Source organism: Mirounga angustirostris, unplaced genomic scaffold, assembly GCF_029215605.1.
Source record: "Mirounga angustirostris isolate CCGP_5_RB_7025 unplaced genomic scaffold, mMirAng1.0.hap1 SCAF_8, whole genome shotgun sequence".
Lineage (NCBI taxonomy): Eukaryota > Metazoa > Chordata > Mammalia > Carnivora > Phocidae > Mirounga > Mirounga angustirostris.
Genome location: NW_026991716.1, coordinates 23432161 through 23449329, shown reverse-complemented (window position 1 = coordinate 23449329; position 17169 = coordinate 23432161). Strand labels below are relative to the sequence as shown.

At 36.4% G+C, this 17169-nt stretch overlaps 1 protein-coding gene and 1 pseudogene across 18 annotated transcripts in view; one reads left to right on the top strand and one right to left on the bottom strand.

The window, feature by feature from the left end:
• LOC123837500 (tigger transposable element-derived protein 1-like) overlaps window positions 1-17169 on the bottom strand; it is a 243167-nt pseudogene that overhangs the window by 55974 nt on the left and 170024 nt on the right.
• The window catches only part of PRP4K (pre-mRNA processing factor kinase PRP4K), a 38051-nt gene that overhangs the window by 12682 nt on the left and 8200 nt on the right, over window positions 1-17169 (top strand). For 16 of the 18 annotated variants that reach the window (XR_008505498.2, XR_008505494.2, XR_008505495.2 and 13 more), the window contains exons 4-11: window positions 3541-3696; window positions 5091-5172; window positions 6512-6722; window positions 10072-10145; window positions 11713-11803; window positions 12462-12609; window positions 13540-13677; window positions 14293-14446. Coding sequence is in view for 3 of the 18 variants with exons in the window: in XM_064597250.1 (XP_064453320.1) it covers window positions 3541-3696; window positions 5091-5172; window positions 6512-6722; window positions 10072-10145; window positions 11713-11803; window positions 12462-12609; window positions 13540-13677; window positions 14293-14446 (1054 nt within the window). In the remaining 15 variants the exon portion in view is untranslated. Of the gene's footprint in view, window positions 1-3540; window positions 3697-5090; window positions 5173-6511; window positions 6723-10071; window positions 10146-11712; window positions 11804-12461; window positions 12610-13539; window positions 13678-14292; window positions 14447-16461; window positions 16588-17169 lie in introns of those variants that run through there. The other 2 variants (XR_010413523.1, XM_064597251.1) reach the window with 2 other exon arrangements.

Here is a 17169-nt window from a genome sequence, read left to right as displayed (position 1 = left end):
AAAGGGAACACTTTTTTTTCCCTAATTCTTAAGAAAGAAATACTACGTGAGCTATGCTTACTGGTTTGTTTTGTTTTGTTTTAAGCAGGATAGATCGTAAGGTAATAAATAAGTAGCCCAGTTTCCAGTCATTATGTAATTGCAGGTCTCTATTTTTCTATTAACTTGTATTTGGTCCCCTTAGAACATGACCTCAAGATGATAGCCTCAGTAGTTGTGAAAGACTCTTGGCAAAAACCTCTTTAACTTGTATTTGGTCCCCTAGAACATGACCTCAAGATGATAGCCTCAGTAGTTGTGAAAGACTCTCTTGGCAAAAACCTCTTTAACTCACAGTAGTAGAAACTATTTTATGTAAAGCACATGTAGTGAATTGGTTAATCAAAATGTTGGTTTGTAAAGCAGGAATCATTTTAAAGTATACACATTAAATTCTTTTTTAAAGGTGTATCTATTTTAGAGCATGCATGCAAGTGGGGGGAAGGGCAGAGGGAAAGAATCTCAAAGCAGACTCCCTGCTGAGCACAGAGCCAGCCTCAGGCTCCATCTCACAACCCGGAGATCATGACCTGAGCTGAAACCAAGTCTACCACTTAACCGACTGAGCCACTCACACAGCCCTGTGTGTTAAACATTTTAACTCAAACATAAGTGGACTTTTAATTTGCCAATTTTTTAACATTTTTAATTGAGCTAATACATGAATGTAGTTTAAAAAGACAGCACACCAATGGCTTATATTCTAACCAGTGGATACATCTTTACATTATCTCTGAGTATTTTTGTATACTAGATTTCTTGAAGTAGAAGTGCTTTGTCTGAGGTTGTGTATGTTTAAATTTTTGAAGTTATTGCTATGTTATCTATTGATTCAATCTTACTTTGGACAGTTTCTTTTCTTTTCCTTTCTTAAGTAGACTCCGCGCTCATAGTGGAGCCCAGTATGGGGTTTAAACTCAAAACCCTGAGATCAACACCTGAGCTGAAATCAAGAGTTGGATGCTTAACAAACTGAGCCACCCATGCACCCCAACAATTACTTTTTTTAATTCCACCCATCACACTTTCTTTTCTACCTAATTGTATCACATTTCTCTATGTTGTTGTTACAGTCATTATGCTCTTGTGCCTATTGCTCATTGCTGAGCAAGTAGTCAGGGGAAGGGGGCAAGGAAAGACCTTCCTCCTAATGCTTCTAGCCTTCTGTCTCCAAACTGACTAATAGGCCTGCTTGTACAGTTATTGTAGAATTTTTTTCCCTTTTCTGTCCTCTGGATATTCCCTTGTTTCTGTCTTATTTTGTGGTTCCCTTTCCTGTATCCAGCATCTTCAGGTTTTACTTCCTTGCTTTGTTAATGCATCTCCAACAGCTTCCTATGAAAAGGACATTTTTGGGGACTTTTGTTTCTTAAAAGCCCCCCCCTTTTTTTTAAATCCCCATTGCTGATTTGATTTGTCAAGGAGTAGAATTGCAAGTTGAAATAATTTTTTTCTTAAGAACTTTGAAATTGTTATTCCACAGATTTCTGGTTTCCAATATTGATTGCTATTGAGAAGTCCTGTTCTGATGCCTGGGCATTTCTTAGAGGACTTGCTTTTTCTCTCTCCCTCTCTTTATAATAAATGTCCTGCATTCTGGAATTCCACTATAACGTGCCTTGGTGCATGTCTCTTTCCATTGATTTTGCTGGGCACTAAGTAGGCCCTTTAAAGCAGAAATATTATGGCTGCCTATTCTGGGAAGTTTTCTCTCTTTTGTTTTGGTTTCCTTCTTGCCCATTGTCTCTTCCCCCCCCCCCCCCCCCCACTGGACCTTCTGTATTGTTCCACTGATTTCCCCCCCCACACAGTCATCTTTGATGTTTGTCCTTTTGTTCTACTTTCAGTCTAGGAGATTTTCCCATTCACCCTTCTTACCTTTCTATTGATTTTTTTCCCCTGTGCTCATGTATATTTATTTTTATTTCTAAGACTTGTTGGCTGTTTAATTTTTTTATGACATTTTACTCATGTTTTATAGAAATAGCATCTCTTAGGTCAAAGATGATAATGAATTTATTTTATGGAGTTTTTGTTCTTGATAGTTTTCTTACCTATACTTTGTTTCTTCCCAGATTCCTTTTGTTGTTCCTTACCTTTTTTCATTTGAGGACTTTACTCATAAACAGCTGGATCCTTCTTGTTGCCTATTCTCATTTAAAACTTAGCCACTGTGAAAGCTGAATGGAAGCTTTCTTCCATTCTGAGAATGTAGAATTTGTGGATTAGTGGGTATCACTTCAGTGTAACTAAATCTCTTTAGCATATCAATGACTATAGTCCTGTTCTTTTGGGCTAGCAGTTTTCCAGAATCCTCTCATCTGCTGGAGAATATTGTCATGTTTGCCTGGAGAGTGGTGGTTCTTCATAATGTAGACTTTCCCTTAATCCTTTAATGTTCAGTACTGTGCCTCCCTGCTACCTTGGGTCAGTTTTTATAACAACCAACACCTCTCTATAAAATAAATTTTAAGTATTATGCCAGAATGTGAAGGGGGGTTTTTGGCATTTGAACTATACAGAGGCAAGTTGTTGCTAAGGCTTTCAACCAGTTCTTTTTAGCTTTTACCTCACACCACATCCAACAGAATATGGTGTCTCCAGTTCGTGAGGCTTTCTTGGGTTTTGTGGCATGCATTTACTTGTTTCTTATTTACCTTGTCTATTCCTGTTGGACTGATATTTAAATTTGATTTATTGCTATTCTATCCAATTTGCACATCAAGATTTTGTTGACATTTCTGTTGTCATAGTTCTTCTCATTCTCTTTGCCTGAGGGTTTTCTTTTCAGTTGTTCCTTTCATGTTATTTTAGTAAGGTTTCTTGAGAAATGTGACATAAGCATGGTAGACAGATGTGACATTAACCAGAGTTTGCCAATTCTTTGTAGACTTAGCAGCCTTTTGTTTGGAGTTCCATAGCATCTTTCCAGCATAAACTTCACCTTTAATGCTTGAGCTGTAATATCAGTTTCTGTTACACATGAGGCAAGATCTTTATGCACTTATAAAAATGTCTGAGGGGCATGTTAATTAGACTTGGAATTTTTGTCACATTTGTCTTTTCTATACCTTATTAGCAGTGATCTCTTTTTAAACTCGGTTTTATTGAAACATATTCACATAAAATAAATTCACCCTTTTTGCTGTAAAGTTATATGAGTTTTGACAAACACATAATCACCATAATCAAGAACATTTCTGTTGCCCCCAGAGTTCTTTTGTGCCCCTTTGCAGTCCAGTAAGAACAATACCTGTATTTTAGTTCTCTTCAATTAAGCTGATTAACCCAATCTTTCTGATGTTATTTTACTTTTAAATTTTTAATTAACCCCTTTTTAAAAGATTTCATTTTTAGAACAGCTTTAGGTTCACAGCAAAATTGAGCTTTTGAAAAGTAGAAAGAGTTCTGTATACTACTGCCCCCAACACACCCACAGCTTCTCTACCTTTAATTGACCTTTAAAATGTGTGTATGTATGTTCCCCCCCCCCCCCCATAGGGACAGAGGTCGGAGGAGCCGGTCACGCTTGAGAAGGCGGTCTCGATCACGGGGTGGTCGTAGACGTAGAAGCAGAAGCAAAATAAAGGAAGATAAATTTAAAGGAAGTCTTTCTGAAGGAATGAAAGTTGAACAAGAATCTTCATCTGATGATAAGTAAGAATGGAATTTCCCATAATTTCCTTTTTCCAATTTAGACAAGTACTGTTTGACCTGGAAATCTTTTAATTTCCACCTGGATATTGTAAGTGAATCTATTAATTAGGTCCTGAATTTAAAAATTAATTTTTGTGTATATTTTATAGGTTAAAATTATATGGCAGAGGTCATGGTTTTCTGAATTTAGAGGTTCCAGTTTTGACTGGAATGAATATCATGAGCCTTCCCTTTTTCATTTTTGTTAGAGACAGCAGATCTATTAGATAGCCTTACCAATCTTGATTACCAGTTTTACAGTGGTTGGGGGTGGGGGGTATAGTAATTTTTAAACTTTTCAGTTCGTGTAAAATGACACACATCCTTTGCAGTTGAAGCTATCTGGTGTTAGGTATGCCTGTTACAGTGTGGAAAATACAGAAACATTTCACTGTCTAGTGGATAAAATTTTTTTAATGTGAATTTAGTTGTCTAGATAGAACATCTCAAAAAATAAGATAATTTAGAGCAGTGGTCCTCAGCTGGGGGTAATTTGCCTTTCTGAGGACATTTTGGCAATCTCTAAAGGTATTTTTGGTTGTCATCTTGTGGCTAGAGACCAGAGATACTGTTCAGCATCTGCTAATGCACAGGACAACGCCCTCTTCCATAACAAAGAATTATCAAAATGTCAGTAGTGCTAAGGTCAAGAAAGCCCAGTCAGAGCTAGGTGATATGCAAGTTAAGGGAAGGGTGTTAAACATAGATCCTGATACCTTGAGAATGCAGTTTGCTTACTGGTGTGGAATGAACATTCAGCAGATCATAAAAGAGGCCGTGCGGGGAGGGATTGTAAAGATTCGGAGTTCTTACGGGAGGAAATTGGGACCAGTGGGGCAGTGTCTGCGGGTAGAGCCACATTCCTCGTCAGATTGTATGCGAATATTTACATACATATTTTTGATAGGGAAAGGATCCATAGCTTTCCAAGGATCTGTAGCTTTCTGTGACCCAGAGAAGGTACTAGTTTTCTTACGTGTCTCTTACTCTGTTAGGGGTTAAAACTGAGGCTGGCTAGGTGAAATGACTTTAGTAATAGCAAGGTCATGGTAGAGCCAGGGGTCACTTTTTTGAACTTAAGGATCTTTTTGTTCCCTAGTTTGGTGCCATGAAACAAGTGAGGAGGAAAATGAGATACAGAGGGTTAAATTACTTGCCAGGATTCCAAACCAGGCAACTGAGAGAGTTTAGAAACAGGATAAAGAGAGTAAGATGGCTTAAGACATTTGCTGGAACTTGCGGATGACCTATGTTTTCTAGTTTTTATTTTTAAACTGTGTAATAGTTATGGTTTGTGACTGTCTAAGGATGTTTGAAATTGTATGTATATATGTGCAATTTTTTTTTTTTTTAAGCCTTGAAGACTTTGATGTAGAGGAAGAAGATGAAGAAGCCCTAATAGAACAGAGAAGAATACAGAGGCAGGCAATTGTTCAGGTATGTGATATTAGTAAAGTTTGAGCAATCTTTTTAAATAATTACTCTCTTAGCAAAAAAGGTTTTTACTTTAATAAAGAATCGATGGTAGTAGCAATTGATTAAGTCTTAAGGAAACGTATATGTGAGATTATGAGATTTGAAAAGATGATAATTTCTTAAGTTGAAATGGTTGCTCTTTTTTTGTTATATATTAGGATTCAGATATAAACTATAAGGCAAAATTTGAAGTGGTTTTTTTCTTTTGGTTTGTTTTTGTTTTTTGGAATTTCATTTAGCAAAAAATTATGTAATTACATCTGTTTCTATGTTGGGGGGGAAACCATTTTAATGTCTAAAAAAATAACAGATTTTCTTGTGTAAATGTGATTGCTTAAATGGGACATCTCAAAAATAATTTAAAAGTAGTTTAGAGGTAGGTGATTAAGCAAATGGGGTGGGGAGAGGGTGTTGTATATAAGTCTTTGTGTAGTCATTTAAGATTACCTTCCTTGGAAGATTGTCCGTTGTGCCTCGGGCATCCTGAGATAGAACCATGACCACTAGATCCTTTGTGGATGGCAGTCCCTGTAAAGTGTAATGCTTTCTCTTGATCATGGGAAGGTGAGTGATGGAGTAAAGAACACATTCTGGAAGAAGTGAAAAATGTTTAGATACTATAAGGAGGATAGCAGGCAAAAGGAAAGAATAGTTGTGCCAGCTTACACATACATAGCAAATCATAAATCTAGCACTGGAGGTCAGAGCAAAGGAAAGAACTTGAATCACCAGAGGATGTAGGGCAAAACTGGAATTCCAGAGAAACTTGCTTTTCTGGGGCACTGATGAAATTGTTGTTATTAAACTGATATCCCTAGAGACTTGGTTGAATCTTTTTTTGTTCTTGCCCAGGTCCACAATCCCTTATCTCCAGCCCTTGGGGCCAGATGTGCTTCAGAACTCAGAACTATTTGAATTTTAGAAAGGTAATATGGTGCATCTGTGTATATTATTTAGCCCCATCAGTGGGGTCTAGAACAGCACCCCACTATCAAACACATTAGTATTTCTGCAATGAAACATACTATGTTCACACTGGGGGAGATAAAAATAAGACTACAAATAGTATCGCATCTGTTCAGGTGAGGTTTTGTCACCTAATGAATGTGCACCAAACGTAGAAAAACTTCTTCAGAGTTTTGTGGATTTTGGAAATACATGTAAGGGATTGTGGATCTGATTCAATCAAGACATCAATACCTTTTTAAAGTTTTTAACATTGACAGTCTTTTCAGTGCAATACCTCTTAGCAGATATGCATCAGATTTTACGAAAATAATATGTTGTATTATTGTTACAGAAATACAAATATCTTGCTGAAGATAGCAATATGTCTGTGCCATCTGAACCAAGCAGCCCTCAGAGCAGTATCTGTACACGGTCACCTTCTCCGGATGACATTCTGGAAAGGGTAGCTGCTGATGTGAAAGAGTATGAACGGGAAAACGTTGATACATTTGAGGCCTCAGTAAAAGCCAAGCATAATCTAATGACTGTTGAACAGAATAATGGTAAGTTAGATTTTTGTTTTGACATGCTTTTCTCTGAATTTTTAGCTCTGTAAATAATGAAAAAGATTGTTTTGAAATGGGTAAAAGTGAAAGGGATTAGAAATGTTGCCCCTCCTAAATTTTAGGGTAATAACAATGTTAAATGTGTCCCAGTGAATGTCCTTTATAAATGTTTTGATTAGTTCACATAACCTAAACAGTATTGTACTGAATCTCATGTATTCATTACCTTCTGTTTGGGGCACCTGGCTGGTTCAGTCAGTAGAGCATGTGACTCTTGATCTCGGGTTTGTGAGTTCAAGTCCGGTGTTGGGCATAGAGCTTATTTAAAAAAAAAAAAAAAAATGTCATGACCTTCTATTTTGCTTGCTAGAGTCATTTAAAGCAAAACACAGCCATGATTTCATTTCATAAATGAAATTGTGTATCTCTTCTAGATAAGGACTTTAAAAAAAAAAAAATTACTTGGGTACCTGGATGGCTCAGTCAGTTAACTGTTCAACTCATGATTTCGGCTCAGGTCATGATCTCAGGGTCCTGGGATTGAGCCCCATTTTGGGCTCCATGCTGAGCAGGGAGTCTGCTTGAAGCTTCTCTCTCCCCCCGCTCGCACTTTCTCTCTAAGTAAACAAATAAAATCTTTTAAAAATAAAAAACATTATACCTAAAGAATTGATCATTTTTAAATATCTTTCGAATTACAGTTGGTTGGTTTGAATCAAAATCCAAATAAGATGCACATCTTTTAATCTCCAAGTCTTTAGTAGTTATTCTCATCCTTCCCATTTTCTTGTGAGGATGCTGAGGCCATGTGTCCTATAAACTTTTCTCTTTTGTGATTTTGCCACATTCTTGTTTCATTTATCTTTATTTCTTCTATCCTCCAGGTTTCTTATAAACTAGTATAAGTGTAAGAGACCTGAGTACATTTACATTAATTTTTTTTGGCAAGAATACTGCCTAAGTGGTGGTGTGTACTTGCATCGCATCAAGTGGCATGTGCTGTGTGCTTGTCCTATTTTTATTGATATTGAGATTGTGTGTTTAGATAAGATGATCACATCTGTCTAACATGAAGTTGCCCTTCAGCTGTTCACCTGGCAGTTTCAGCAGCCATTGGTCATCATTCCTTAGATCCACTGTTTCATGAGGGGTGGGGGCAGGTGGGCACACTCCGAAGCCGTGATTCTTAAATTTCCATAATTCCTTTTGAATTATTAGCTATAATTCTGTAAAAGAAGAGGTTTCCATTCTTTCGTTAACCAAGAAATATAGTTTGTACAGGAAAGTCAGGATAAGTGCTTGGTTATTTTCTTTTATTGACTGATAACTTAGGGTAGAATAGAATTGGTACATTAACAACCTCCAGAGATGACCAGTGAGATTTGGGCTGTTTCTGTTAGGTTTTTATTATTTGGTATCATTATGTACTAAAATTCTCTCTCCAACTGAGATGGGGAGGGAGGGAGCATTTTTAAGTTGGTTTCCATTGTCTTTTTGATCTAAACCCTACAGGATTTATTGGTATTAATATATTATGTTTCTTTCTAGGACGGGCTGGCAACTGTTTAAGGTCAGATAGTCAATATTTTAGGCTTTTGTAATTTATGCGTTTTTTTTCTCTGTTCCAACTACTGAACTCTGCTGTTGTAATGCCAAAGCAGCTGTGTTCCGAAAAAAACTGTGTGGACATCAAAACTTAAATTTCATATAATTTTCACATGTCACAAAATATTCTTATGTTTTTCCCTAAAACCTTTAAAAATGTAAAAATGGGCCATATAAAAACAAGCAGGGGACCAAATTTGCCCCACTCTGTAATTTGCAAACTCCGTTCTACCACATTGTAAGATATCACAGGCTCACCTTGTGCATATCTTGTCCCAGAATAGAAGCAGCTATTGCTGCAAGGAACCCGGGTTCCATTTAATAGGAAATGCCATTTAGACTTCACAAAGCACTTAGGAGTGCCCATTATTCATGGGATTTTTCAGTGGACCAAGCTAGGACGTGCATTTCTGCATTTTTGGAAAGGGGAGGTTCATACTGAAAAATTGCCAATTCAAACTTGAGATTACAGGGTTCTTATTAACCTCTTTGATTTTTGACTTACTTCTTTTATAGTGAAAAACATGATTCCCAATAACATTGATTATTTAGGTTATTTTGAAGCTTTTATTTACAGTTACCAGTATGATCACCAATATTCAATGTAGTGAATGCAAATTGAAAATTTAATGATTCTTTTTATCCTTGGGATACATTCCAAGGTGTAAAGTCATTTGAAATACTTTGGTATGGTTATACCACCCATTTGATAGATTTGGGTTTATTTTAATTGCTTTTGATTTTTAGGAATTTTCTATTTGATTATTAAAATGTCTTTCACATGTGTATTTGTATTTTGCCTACACAAGCACACACAAATATATACACACTCATCAGTATGAAAAGATCTTCATTCCTTTTTACAGCTCTGTGCTATTCCAGTGTAATGAATGTGCCAAGGCTTATTCACTGTGTCTTCTAATGGTGGATGTTTGGGTTGTATCCAGTTGTTATTATTCATTGGAGCATTAATTATAATGGCATTGTGCATTAAGTCATTTTTTTAATGCTAAAACTGTATCTTTGAAATAATTTCCTAGAAGTGGGGTTGCTGGGTCAAAAGAGTATAATGTGCTATGTTTCCAAATTTCACTCTGTAAGGCTTGCACAGTTTTGCCTCCTGCAAGTAATGTTTGAGTACTTGCTTATCAGGGCCTTGTTACCAGGATGTTATCATACTTTCAGGTTTTTTAGCCTATCTCAAAAGAGAAAGGGTATTTCTTTATAATTTTAATCTGTATTTCCCTTACTATAAGTGAGATTGGGTGTGTGTTCATATCCTTAAAGCCCTTGCATTCTTTCTTTCTTTCTTTTTTTAAGGAACTCCTTTTATTTTGCCCAGTTTTTCTTGGGGATTATTGGACTTTTTAGGGGAGAGATACATAGAGATCTAGATCTATAGTGGGGGTATTAACCTTTTGAGATTTTAAGTTGCAGTTTGGAAATGGAATTTTTTAAAGAGGAACTTTGAATGTAATACATAATTAATTTAGCTATTAGCATATTAATTTAACAGTGGAGAAAATACTGACATTAGGTCTTTCAACTTTCTAAAATGCATCCTTTTAGTAAAAAATGGATAGCTTTCTAGATTTTAAGTGTTACAAAGTGACTTTAAGTTGGGTATTAGTGAAAAACTGATGTGCAGGTTTGAATTGCTAGTGATATTACATTAATGACTTATTTGTGTTTTAATTTGTATCCCTTCATTTTTCAAATATTACTGTTAATTTCCATTAAGGTTCATCTCAGAAAAAGCTCTTGGCACCTGATATGTTTACCGAATCTGATGATATGTTTGCTGCCTACTTTGATGTAAGTAATTTTAAGTCATAAAAACATAACTATTAAAATATATATAGGGGTGCCTGGGTGGCTCAGTCGGTTAGGCGGCTGCCTTTGGCTCAGGTCATGATCCTAGGGTCCTGGGATTGAGCCCCACATCGGGCTCCTTGCTCAGTGGGGAGCCTGCTTCTCCCCTGCCTGCCGCTCCCTCCTGCTTGTGCTTGCTCGCCCCCCTCCTTCCCCCGTGTGTGTCAAATAAAATCTTTATTAAAAAAATAATTATACATATATATAATAAGTATGTGTGTTGTATATAGAGAGAGAAAAGGATAAAGCAAATTAATAAATGTTAACACTTGGACAGTCTGAATGAATGGTATCTGGAAACTCTTTGTACTAGTGTTGCAGCATTTCTCGAAGTCTAAAATTAGGTTAAGATTTTAAAAAGTATGGCAGAACGATTTGAGAGCTTCCGAAAAGTTAAACACCAAATGACTTAAACGTGTAGTTATTTTTTTGAAACAACTTTTTTTTGGATTTACAAACTGGGGCAGGGGGGCGGGGATACATAGTTAGCTGAGACAAGATGATGTCAGTAATTTCCAGGCCTGGTTTAAAACAGAGTCCACTTTGGGCTTCTATATTGTGGGTGAATGAGAACTTAGGATTTGGATCCTAATACATTCACTGAAGAGTTGGGAATGTTATTACAAAGAAGGGGTTAAGAAATTTTGGTTTTTTAGCTATTAATGACTTTTCTTGAAAAAGTTTTAACATATTTAAAAGTATGAGACCATTTTCATTATAAATTCAAGAGAACATGAGAAATAAGGAGGCTTTGGCAAGGGAAGGTGGAGGGCCAAACATAAAATAGAGAAAAAAATAGAGTAAGATTAAACAGTCTGTGTCTAGGACCCTGAGGACATTGTCATTGGCTTAAGTAATGTATCTATATTTTGCAACCGGAACACCAAAACAAAGCTAGGTTAAGAGAGGATGAAATGATTAAGCCAGTGAAAGTATCCCCGCCTATCATTACTTGGATGATAGTGAAGGGTCTTCCGGGTATCACGGAAAGTGATGTGTCATGCTCTTCAGAAGTTACACATACTCTTAATTTCTCACACCAACTGTTAGTGCAGCATATATGGGAAGAGAAATCAAGGGGTGTTTCGTGGACAAAGCAGTAAAAGAAATGTGAAAATTGTAGGAGAGAGAGTTGAACGCTGTTAACTGAGTGCCCATCTATAATTTTTGTCCTCCTCTGTCTATTAATAACTGTAAAAACCAGATCTGGTTTTGAGTTTTTATTTTCATTTATAATCCCCTAGTCATATTACTAAGAGTTTTTGAAGATAACTTTGTTAATTTTTTTCCTGAGCATTACTGTGATGTGAGACTTTGGTAATCAGTCATGTTTTCAGCTGTATTGCATTTACGTAGGTGACGGTAGGAGTTGACTTAATTTGGCTAAAATGTTTTTATTAAATTATAGCTGGTTTTCCCCATTTTGGTTTTAAAGGAAGTGCTTTAAGAATCTGCCTGATGAGTAGTAGCTGTTAGATAAATGGCTCTCTTGTTGCCTCCTCCATTTCAGAGTGCCCGTCTTCGGGCTGCTGGCATTGGAAAAGATTTCAAAGAGAATCCCAACCTCAGGGATAACTGGACAGATGCAGAAGGCTATTACCGTAAGTTCACAGTTCTGATTAATTTTAGGGTTCATTACAACATTTTGTAGAAGTATGTTGCTTGATGAAGTTACATGTTGGAGAACTCTGAAAGTCACGTCACAGTGCCATCACTTAAAATGTGTGGCACATCTAATAGCTGCATGAACCCATGTTGTATTTTAGTAAGCAGCTCAGGAGCTTCATGAATAGAAGTGAGGTGAAGACTTGATGTGCAACTTAAATCTAATCAAAGTTGTTTTCAGCCATGAGATAATCCTCCAGAAGGAAGGGGGAACGTCACTTGCTCGTCTTGATCTGAAACCAAGAAAAACGACATACAGGAACTTGGGATGCCAATCATGCAGTATTTGTCATGCAGGACTACAGTTGGAAACACTTCAGTGAGCACATTTCTTCCCTACTCAATGTTAAAATCCTTAGCAGTTGATAGGAAGTGGGCATGCAGCTTGAACCACATTATGAAAGAGTGACTGATGGAGGCTCGTCTTTGATTCTCCGTGGTGTCTAGGAAGCCAGGCACACAGTAGAGATTTGACACGGTTTTTTTTAAGTGACTGCGCTGTGTTTCTTTTTGCTTTATTATATGTATCTCATAGTTTTGTTAAGTAAGTATTTACTATGGTCGAAATTCCCGTTTCTTAATTTACTTTTTCAGGTGTGAACATAGGTGAAGTCCTAGATAAGCGTTACAATGTATATGGCTACACTGGCCAGGGTGTCTTCAGTAATGTCGTACGAGCCAGAGATAATGCAAGAGCCAACCAAGAAGTGGCAGTAAAAATCATCAGAAACAATGAGCTCATGTAAGTTCAGAAGACCTATGTAATGAAACCTAAAAACACAGGTAGTCACAAATGAACATTTTTAAAAAGTAACACAATCTGTAAAAGTATTGAAGTTATAAAATAACAGAAGTCTGGTAGTGAATCTGCTGCCTTTTTTTCTTTTATACAATAGAGGTAATTGCCATACCCATAGGTTTTAATAAGCACAGTCTATACCACACACTGAGCTGATGTTAAAGTCAACTTGCCATCGGCTTTAAAACACTGGGCATAATGTTACAGATGTATATTAACATCTTCAGCTGCCCTAGGCTTAGAAAATATTTTAAAGCCATTTTAAAAATATGGCCTACTGACAAATTATAACTAGAATTTTAGAGGAAAACCAAATGTTAATACTTGGTAAGACATCCATTCTTAGTTTCTTATATAGTGTGGTTCCATTTTTGTTAAAATAGCATTTACATCAAGACATTTTTTAAATAAAAATATGCAGGATTGGGGGCACCTGCATGGCTCAGTCAGTTGAGCGTCCAACTCTTGATTTCAGCTCAGGTCATGATCTCAGGTTTGTGAGATTGAGCCCCACATCTGGCTCTGAGCTGGGCGTGGAACCTGCTTAGGATTCTCCCTCTCCCTCCACCCACACCCCCCCGCCCCCAGAGAAAAAAGAAAATGTGGAAGATTGAATTCCCTTCAGGCAGGGTAGGTTTGTTCCTCCAATGTTTTTTTCTGTTAATTATTGTGGAAATAAGCTCCGTGGAAACCATATTTCACTAAATATAAAGTATTGTGTGAGTGACCTACAGACTTGTCATTCCTCAACAGATTTACTATTAGTACTTAAAAATCCAAACTACTTATCACCTATGGTAAATCAGACTGGAACTGGTAAATATTTAGTTTTCTTAAATTCTGTATTCAGTTTTGAACTAATTTTCTTTTCAGGCAAAAAACTGGCTTAAAAGAACTAGAATTCCTGAAAAAACTTAATGATGCTGATCCTGATGACAAATTTCATTGTTTGCGACTCTTCAGACACTTTTATCACAAACAGCATCTCTGTCTCGTATTTGAGCCTCTAAGGTACACTGTCAAACCTGTACATTACTAAAAATTTAGATAAACACCATGACAGATTTCTGGATGTTTATTTTTTCCAGTTAGCTCTGGTTTTGTTTTTTTACTTTTGGTTAAGAACTAGCTTCATGACAATCATTAATGTAAAGACCGTAATTGACCACATACTATGTGTCAGATAGTAACCTTATGTAGCCTTCAGCTCAACAGAGATTCTCTGAAAGTTAAATACTTCCAAGGAAGGATCACAATGTAATAAAAAGAAATGGGAGTAGTGAAGTAGAAATAGTTTTGATCTTCAAAAGTATGGCTTCAGTTTTGGGCTTTCAAATGTAAACCCATTCTAAAATCAATAGGAATTTTACCATTGTGTGTCTTCCCTTCCATTTATTTTGAAAATTGAGTTTTATTGGAAAACTGTCTTATTTATATACAGGTTCATGTGCTCTCATTTTAGTGTAGAATAATTCATTAAACATCTGGGCTCATGAACAGATACTTTCATTTTAGTTAATGTTTTGGATTTGATTTTACTTCATGCTTGAACATGGTTTTGCCTTTTTTATTTCCATTTTGCATTTTAAGCCCTAATTTTGTGGGTTTTTTTTTCTCTCCTAAAAGTATGAATTTACGAGAGGTGTTAAAAAAATATGGTAAGGATGTTGGTCTTCATATTAAAGCTGTAAGATCCTACAGTCAGCAGTTGTTCTTGGCATTAAAACTCCTTAAAAGATGCAATATCCTACATGCAGATATCAAGCCAGACAATATCCTGGTAAGTCAATCAATCAGGCCACCTTGTATATCCATATAGGTTCTTGCCAGTAATGTGATAACCACTGTATTATTCTAGAAATGATGTCTTAATAACTCAGCATATTACTCATTACAAAGGACTTAACCAGTGTTTACTTTTTTGGAAATTGGTCCATGAAATTTTATAGTAAAGTATAAAGAAAGAGGAAATAGGCTATTTTCTCAATTTTTTCCCTTAGATTGATGGATTTGGAGTACACACAAATCCCAAAAGTGCCTTAATGTAGTAATGATGGGCTTCCTCTGGTATCTAAACACAAAAATGCACATGTTGCTGTTTTGAAATGGTGTTCACAGGTCTTTGTTCTCTAATTTGTGGTCTGACAGGCTTAGAGACATTTAAGGAATTATCTTTTAAATAGAGGTATGGAGTAGTGTTTTATAGGTGCCCAGGAGGGGCCCAAAGACAGCAGAGCTAGGTTGTGATTAGATGTTACGTTGAAAGGCGTTCCTTTCACATTCTTCATCTCTTAACTAAAGACTTCTGGGATGGTAATATGCAGCTTTCACAGGGTTTGTGTTTTTTAAATTTAGAAGTAATACATTATCATAGGGGAGTGATGAATACACACATACCGCTTCCTTCCCTGGCACCATTTATTCACCCCTGTTCTGAGGTATTCAGAGTTGGGGGTGTGTTCACAACTTGGGGAATTCCTACCTTGTCTGCTAATAACATTCTACACTTTTTTTTTTTTTAATGATTTTATTTATTTAAGACAGCACAAGCAGGGGGGAGGGACAGCGGGAGAGGGAGAAGCAGACTCTCCACTGAGCAGGGAGCCCAAAGTGGGGCTCGATCCCAGGACCCTGAGATCATGACCTGAGCCAAAGGCAGATGCTTAACTGACTTGAGCCACCCAGGTACCACTTTTAGAAGATTATGATGCCATTAAAGTTTGTTAAGGACTCCTCATCAGTAGCTTAGCTCTTAGTTCAGATTTTTCTTCTTTTTTAATATCTTAAAATATATCCTTCCAGACTACCACGTTAATAATGAGACATTCCATCTTAATAGGTTTTGTTTGACTTTACAGTGTGTTACACATCTAATATAACCTGGGGTTAGAGGAGCTAAGTAATTACAGTGAAATAAATGAATTGTAGACTTCATGTTAGGATTGAATTGTAGACTTTTCAACTTCATAGTTAATTTTTACCTCAGTTTTGTTTCTCTATTTTAAATTGTGAAGTATACCATCTGTATCAAAGAACGTATAAAATACGTAAAATGTAAAGGTAACTATGCAGTGAACATCTGTGTAACCACCGTAGAAGTTAAAGAGTAAAACATTTGCCAGTATTTTAGGAGCTCTTATTTTTAAAACTTTATTTTCCTTGAGTTACTGCTACTCTAGTATAAGTTTACACATGGACTTCAGACATTGAATGTTGTCTCCTTCCTGAGAAAGGAGGAAGTAGACATCAGAAGCTAGAGGGAGCTGTTTGTGAATGAAAATCCAAAGCTTTTAGCCCAGGATTTCAACCATCAGTGTGGTAGGAGCACCATGTTCCTCAGGGAGGATAAATGTTGTCTAGGAGTGCGTATAAGTGTGGATACCCTGAGGTTGTTGAAGGCATTTTAGCCAGCCCAAGAGTCCTACTGATAGGTTTTAATTTTAAAATTGTCTTGGGATTTCTCTGGGTTTTAAACTGCATCCTTAAATAGCTGAATGCAGTTTAGACTTTAAAAAGTTTCGGAAGTACTTGTGCATTTGAAGATACCGATTTTCTTGATTCCCCAGGTGAAGAGAATGGTTATGAATATGGCAGTGAAAAATAATCATTTCCATTAATAGCTTAATTCTGTGGATATCCTCTGTAATGGGCCAATCTGTAACACTGACCAAGCTTTATGATATCCCAGTAGAAAGTGGCTAGGACTATTTATTTAAAGTGTTAAGTTTCTTTGGGGTGGGAACCGTAGGCCAAGTTCAAGTCCCAACTCGGAATTTGTGTGTGTCTCTTTTGAAGGGGGGAAGGGACTCTGGAATATGAATTACCTTCACTTGTTAATCCTGAACATGCTTCTGACTCATGAGTGGCAGCAGCCATGGGAGCAACTCCAGCCTTTCTCAGCAGATGTCACTGTTACTGTGTATGTTGAAGTATTTACAAAGGAAAAAAAGAAACAAATGACTAATATAGAGTTCATATTTATCAGTTGTGCCAAATATATTTAACATTTTCTTGACTAATACCTTCTTTATATTTAAGGGATTTAATATTTTTTAGACTTGAAGTGATTGCTAAATTTGGGATGGTCTAGCAGCTTCGGATGAAGAATGTTTTTATTCCGTTTTTGTCCAGATTTAATCTGAATCATCCTCTGCTTTCATTGCTATCGTAATTTTCTGGCAACTGAAAGTTACCTTCAGTTAATTGAAAGTTAATCTAAGTCTGATCCCTTATTAATGAATTGTCTTCATGTTCCCTTAAATAGTAACTCGACTTTATTCAGGTATTCTGGGGATTTTTAGAAGATGCTTTACTTCAATAAGATTTTTCTCTTACTACCCCTCCCTTTTCAAAGTAGCATTGGTTAAAATTAAGTGTACTTGGTATTATCCCATATTTCCTCACTGAAAAAGTTATTTTACTAATTATAATCAAATATTTGATAGCTCTTAATTTTTTATAATTAGGAAATTGAGTTATAATTAGAAAAGGAATTATAAATGG